Genomic DNA, 6,757 nt, shown 5'->3' with positions numbered 1-6,757 from the left:
TAAAAACTTCTCCTTTTCTATATACAAAAAAAAAAAAACACCATGCCCCATTATATGTTCACCCCCCGAAAAGTTAAGCACATCCTACGTTAAAAAAATTAAACAAAAACACAAACAAAAAAAAACCCACAATCATCCTAAACCATTAACCCATTTATAAAAGAACTAATTTTAAAATAGATAAACAAACACAAATAACATAAGGAATTACAGATCAAAATTAGCAACTAGTGTATAGCTACCAAACCCAATACTAATAATATGCTTGTGAAAGCGTCCCCAAAATGCCTCTTCCTATAACGAAATTTCTTTTAGCAATAGTTTCAGAATTACAAATATTTTGATCACTGAGTAAGCTTGAATCTATGAAACGAGTAGTTTAATTACAACATGTTTAGAGCAAGTCCATTGAAGGTTCATAGGCGGGTCATGGGCTGAGGGTCATGGGATTTTTAATCCAAAAGAAAATGAAAAATGGATCTATTTCGCTGAACCGGGCCGTTGGAGAGAGCCCGCATGAAACGAGTTCAAGCACGTGGAGAAGAGCTATTGGCTGGTGAGACGACGCGTTTGACGGGGGAAGGAGAAGAAACGCGTGAATCTCCTCATTTCCTCCTCTATCAAAAAAATCTAGGGTTTGCGACAGGAGAGGCGATTCTTGTAGCGACGCCGACGATTCTTCTAGCGACGCCGATCCAGAGCACAATTGTCCATCAAATCGACGACGTAAGTGAGATTTATCGAGCTGAGGTCCGTTTTGAGTTGGTGGCTTCGTCTGATTGTATCGATTTAGGGTTTTCTTTCTTAGGGTTCAATAGAGTCTGCGATCTGAAATAGATTAGGGGGTTTATTTGTTAGGGTTTTCTTTGTTAGGGTTTAAATACAGTCTGCGATCTTAATCGATTTGGGGATTTCTTTCTTAGGGTTTTCTTGCTTAGGGTTCAATACAGTCTCCGATCTGAAATCGTTTAGGGGGTTTTCTTTGTTAGGGTAGTAAAAGCGTGATTCTGGTTTGATATAGGGGTCATTTGTATGTCAATTGAAATAGAGATTGTGTTTATCTTAGTTAACTGTTTCTCTTACTTAATTGTTCTCTTCCTCTTGCAGATGGATCCGCAGAAGCAGAAGAAAGACGACATTCAAAGAAGCAAAAGGATCACTGCGAATGTTAGGGTTTTGTCGCGGATTTCACAGTACGGGGTTCCAAGAAAGTGTGCTTGCGGCGGGAGAATCATTGACGAGGTACGGGGGAAGGAAGACTACGACAGCTTCCTGGAAAGCGTTTCTTCACATGCGTAAACTATGAGGTCAGTGTCAATCTGCATTCATTTCTTATAATTTATGTAACTTGTAGTCTCTCTAATATTTGTTTTGTGTGTGAACACGGATGATGGGTTGCATTACCGTCATCCTTGGGTGGTTGCTGTCCAGGAGGAGATCAAACGCTGAGCACGCGTCTGGATGAGCAGCGGAGGTTATGAAGGGGTGTGGAAACTCAATAAAGGATTGAGGACCTAGAGGTAAGTGATCCTTGCTGTAGTTATTTGTTACATTGTACTTGTTGAGTAAGTAAGTTAAAACTCATTGTTGTTTCTATGTCCAGGAACAGGTTTCAACCCTGTCTGAGCAGGTTGATTATCTCACTGTCGAGGTGGGAACCTGGAGAAGGTCTGTTTCGACTGATAATCAGGAGGTACGTATGAATTTTTGCGTGAATTAATAAGTAGAACAGTTAAATGTTGGCGTGATTATAAGTAGAACTTGCTAAATGTTTGCGTGAATTACTAAATAGAACTAGTAAGATGTTTGGCGTGAATTAATAAGTAGAACTAGTTAAATGTTGGCGTGAATTAATAAGTAGAACTAGTTAAATGTTGGCGTGAATTAACTAGTTGTCTGAGTTGGTTGGTTCCACTAAACTGAACTGAACTAGTACTGTGAGTTGGTTGGTTACTCTGACGGTATTAATAAGTTAGAACGAAAAGTACAGTGTAATTACTCTGTGTTGGTGGTTGGGTGCTCTAATTGTGTGAGTAGTTGATTGTATAAGTGGTTGATTTGATGTGTAATGATGCTCTCTGTGAAGTAGTTGTTCTATAGTGCTTTTTTATTGAATGTTTTGCGCTAGACTTTAATTTTCTCTCTTGTGGTTGCTTAAACTATTTTAAATTGAGTACACAAACCCCATTAACTTATTACATCAACCTAAACCATAACAAAAATGGATACCCTTTACCAAATAAACTCTCCCGGGTTTACTTCGCTCCTAGCTTCGCAGAGCAGTCCAGCAATGGACTGCGACTTTGCTGAGGGCAGTAGCCAACTCTCCCGGGATAGTGTGAAACCGGTCATAAAGAGAAATTGTCAACAAAAGAAGACCTAGTGCTCATCAGTGGTGGCTGAAACGAGCAGGATGCTATTGTCAGTAACGAGCAGAAGGGAGGATCCTTTTGGAAGAGAATTGAGCTCTACTTCAATTCAAGCGCCCCAGCTCACTGGCTCAGTTCCTAGAGAATGGAGTCAGTGTAAGCCGAGGTGGGGAAGGGTGAACGAGCAGGTGTGCAAGTTCGTGGGGAGTTATGAGGCGGCATTGAAGGAGCAATCTAGTGGTCAAAATGAGAATGATGTCATGAAGGCTGCCACAGACATCTTCTTTAATGATTACCATTGCCAAGTTTGCCATGGAACACTGTTGGAGGGAACTGAGATATATCAGAAATGGAAGTCATACTCCAAGACCAGAGATGCCTGGAAGGAGAAAAGGAAGGAGAATGAAGAGGTGAGCCTGAGGAGGAGGTTAGACCGGCGGGGTGTAAAGGCTGCGAAGCAAGCAGTGCAAGCGGCACGGGAATGAAGCTGCTTTCGATCAATAGAGGAGCATCCTGGCTGCGAGAAAGAAAATATCCCCGCAGAAACTCCTTGATCGTCTCCTAGCCAAAATGAGACTGATCTATCTCCAAATGAAATCAGTCTCAAAAACAAACTCGTTTCTGAACTGCTAGATTGAATTGGTTAACTACTGTTTTTTCATTATTTACTTGCCTCAATAAGTTTAGTTAAAATCAATGGTAGAGAATCTCTGAATAGTTGAGCCATGGGTCATGGGATTTTACTTTGTAGTTTAGTAATACTTGCTCAATAGGGTCATAAGTTTGTAACTTGGTAGAATCTCTGTTTCTTATTATTAACTTGCGTGAACAGAAAGAGTTTTAAACTTTGTAGTTTGGTTTTTGTTTTGCAGGTCACGGGGATTGTCATCATGTCTGGATCACGGGTTGCTATGTCTGATGTTGCTGGCTGTTGTTGCTTTTTCTCTACGGATGCAGTGTACTATTTGTTAGTTTGTTTTACACTGCTACTATGTTCTGAACTCACGGGTTGTACTTTGTTTCTACATACTTTCATGTCAGGTTTATGTAACAAACCAGCATATATTAATATGCTCTCTTCATGTATGTTTCTAAATGAGAACTCAACTTCTTCTCATTGTTTTTCTGAATCATCATATATAATTTCCTCTTGTAGTTTCATTCGCACTTGATCTACTACAAACGAAGAACAGAAGAGCACTTGAACATTTCCTCTTGTATTTCATTTCCAAAGAGTAATCGGTATATTTAAATTTTCTGTTTGCACTTGTATTTCTGTTGCACTTGTATTTCATTACAATATGGTAGCAAAGCTGTTAAAATGTCACGTTTGAATTCAAAGATATTTTCTTTTTTGTAGTCAAAACATTGCCAATAAGCTATGTTAAAGAATTCTAATTTCTTTAAAAATCAACACGTACAATATAGTATTTAATAATCCATGTTTTTTTTATAATATAAGCTATGTTAAAGAATTCTAAGCTATGTAACCGAGTTTGGTATTTTTTAAAACTTACTTAATTATGTTTATTTTAACATTTTAAAAATTGTTAATTTTACACAGTTTATTTAAAAATTTTAAAAATTTTAGTTTGGATTAATTAATTTTTTAATTTATACTAGGCATATAATAAATTGATAATTGTATTAATTTTTTTTTTAAATAAGGGAACAATGTCAGCTCTCAAATGATGAAGTATATGAAGTATTTGAAGAAATGGTCGACGAACAAATTGATGATTTCATGGACTCCGTTATTGCCAACGACCCGAAGAGACGAGGGTATATCGAAAGAGATCGGGAACAAGGACACAATCAACTATGGCACGACTATTTTAGCGAAAATCCAACTACCCACCGGAAATGTTTAGGCGGTGTTTCGAATGAAAACAAACCTTTGTTCCTTCGCATTGTCGAACGCCTAAATAATGAAGTTCCATACTTTCAGCAACGAAGAAATGGTCACGGAAGGTGCGGCCTATCTGCACTTCAAAAATGCACTTCAGCGATACGAATGTTGGCATATGGAAAGCCGGAGATGCGAATGACGAATATCTCCGACTTGCGGCAAGTACTGCACTTTTATGTTTGGAAAATTTCACGGATGCGATAATACTATTGTTTGGAGGTGAGTATCTAAGAAGACCTACACCAGAAGATCTTCAAAGACTACTTGACGCTGGGAGAGGCACGCGGGTTTCGGATATGATAGGCAGCATCGATTGTATGCATTGGGAGTGGAAAAACTGCCCAACGGCTTGAAAGGTCAGTACACACGTGGTTCAGGAAAGCCGACAATCGTCTTAGAAGCTGTGGCATCACAAGATCTTTGGATATGGCACTCATTTTTCGGTTACCAGGTACCCTAACGATATCAATGTTCTTGATCGGTCACCAGTTTGATGACATTTTACAAGGTCGAGCCCTAAAGTTAAGTTCAAGGTCAACAACCAACATTATCGTATGGCCTACTATCTTACCGACGGAATTTATCCTAATTGGGCAACATTTATCCAATCCATCAAACTCCCTCAAGGTCCAAAAGCAGAGTTATTTGCTGAACGTCAAGAATCCACAGAAAAGATGTCGAACGGGCTTTTGGAGTATTGCAATCGAGGTTTGCAATTGTTAAGACCCAGCTCTACTATGGGACAAGGAGAAGATAGGAAAGATAATGAGAACTTGTGTCCTATTGCACAATATGATAGTGGAGGACGAGCGACACGGATACATTCAAATTGATACATCTGAGTTCGAGTCTGGACAGTCTAGTCGAAGTTCGAAGGTGAAAAAGTAGAGAAGTGGTCAATGTCCCTATGCTTACATTCGCACATCAAATCGAGATCCACATTTACATGAGCGTTTGAAAGCTGATTTAGTTGAAAATGTTTGGGAAAAACTATGGTAATCATGATGAAATCGTTGTATGTTCATGAATTCTCAATGTATTGAATAAAACTTTTAAGAAATATTATAAAAATTGATGAATTGAATAAAACCAAACTTTATTCCATTATATTGAATATTCACTTTTCTAAATTTAAAAACCAAATTTATTTCCATTTGATTGAATACAATTCTCATTATATTAAATATTCCTTTTCAAAAACAAAAAATTAACTTTTTTTCTCAAATAAATAATATTATTTATTCTTATAAAACTCACTTTCAGGTCATTGATGGAGAAGCAGTATTGATCCGGGTTTCATCACTATTCAGGCCCCACCATTAAATTAATAAACAATACTTATGAACCCCAAGAGGGGGTTCATTGATGGACTTGCTCTACGATGCATGTTTATGAAGCGGATGCCGTGTTATAGAGAACGTGACGAAAATTCAGGAGCCTGAATTTAAAAAAAAAATCAAATTTATTCATCAATGATCAAATTACATTTATGAAGCTTGTACTCATTGGATTGCAATTGTTCTTACTTTTTTAATAATCGAAAACACTCTTAGAGACGGAATATGAACTTAGTTGACTAATCGCGGTATTACTAAGAACATCTCATGTAAAGTTTTTACTTGAGTTTCACTCTAACCCTATTACATTTTGAAGTAAAAAATGAAATTAAAAAAGTATTATTAATTTATTTTTTGAATAATTCCGCTTTTAATAATATTATGTAGTGAAAGGTAAAATAGGGTTGAAAGAGATTGCTCAAAACTCCATTTGAAATATAAATTGGAGTGTGCACAAAAAAAAATTGGAGTAAGTAGGCCTAGGCATTTTAATCTGAACCCAAAATTCGAACGGGAACCGATCCCAAACTTAAAAACAAGTATATCCAAACTATAATTTTTTTGTGTTTTATTTTTTTTATAATATATATATATATATATATATATATATTTATTCTATAATTTAGTTAAACTATCTTTTGTTAACAACATTTGTTATATTTTTATAACATTATTAAGTAATATGAAGCTTTAAAATGTAAATTTATAGTTTAAAAATGTTATATTTTAATTATTATTAGTTTCATGTAAGTTATTTTATAAATATCGACTAAATTGATGGAGTTAGGTAGGCCTGGGAATAATGTCCCATAACCCGAAATCCGAACCAAAACCCGAACCGAAAAACTCGATCCGTACCCGGTTCGAAATGTAAAATATATCAGAATGGGTCTTGTAAGGTGGTACAAAACATATCCTAACCGAAATGTTATAACGAACCCGAAAACCCGAAAAAAAAAAATTCGAAAAGATATCTGAAGAAACCGATCCGAATGTCCAAATAATATACAGTATAATTATATGAAACATGAATAAATACTTCAAATATTCAATTTCATATTATTTTGATATGTTATCTAAAAAATAAGTATTTAAAAATAAATAACTACCTAAAATACTTAAAAACAATAAATATATATTTC

The 6,757-nt window shown here is 36.1% G+C and overlaps 1 protein-coding gene across 1 annotated transcript; it reads left to right on the top strand.

Moving 5' to 3' along the window:
- The first annotated feature begins 2,413 nt into the window (after nucleotides 1-2,413).
- Nucleotides 2,414-4,631, top strand: LOC125600714. The gene is made up of 3 exons (XM_048773300.1): nucleotides 2,414-2,779; nucleotides 3,242-3,299; nucleotides 4,318-4,631. The coding sequence occupies exons 1-3, from the start codon at nucleotides 2,414-2,416 to the stop codon at nucleotides 4,629-4,631; spliced, it is 738 nt and encodes a 245-aa protein (XP_048629257.1).
- Nucleotides 4,632-6,757: the final 2,126 nt, after the last annotated feature.

Source organism: Brassica napus, unplaced genomic scaffold (genome assembly GCF_020379485.1).
Source record: "Brassica napus cultivar Da-Ae unplaced genomic scaffold, Da-Ae ScsIHWf_2363;HRSCAF=3052, whole genome shotgun sequence".
In the NCBI taxonomy this organism is placed as follows: domain Eukaryota; kingdom Viridiplantae; phylum Streptophyta; class Magnoliopsida; order Brassicales; family Brassicaceae; genus Brassica; species Brassica napus.
Note: the sequence above shows the minus strand (reverse complement) of the source record. Positions and strands in the feature narration are given on the sequence as shown.

Excerpts from the sequence above, each read along its gene's own strand:
- LOC125600714 (XM_048773300.1), top strand. The coding sequence starts at position 2,414 with ATGCTATTGTCAGTAACGAGCAGAAGGGAGGATCCTTTTGGAAGAGAA. Across the intron at positions 2,780-3,241 it reads AAAGGAAGGAGAATGAAGAG|GTCACGGGGATTGTCATCAT; the intron begins GTGAGCCTGAGG and ends TTTGTTTTGCAG. Across the intron at positions 3,300-4,317 it reads TATGTCTGATGTTGCTGGCT|CAACGAAGAAATGGTCACGG; the intron begins GTTGTTGCTTTT and ends CCATACTTTCAG.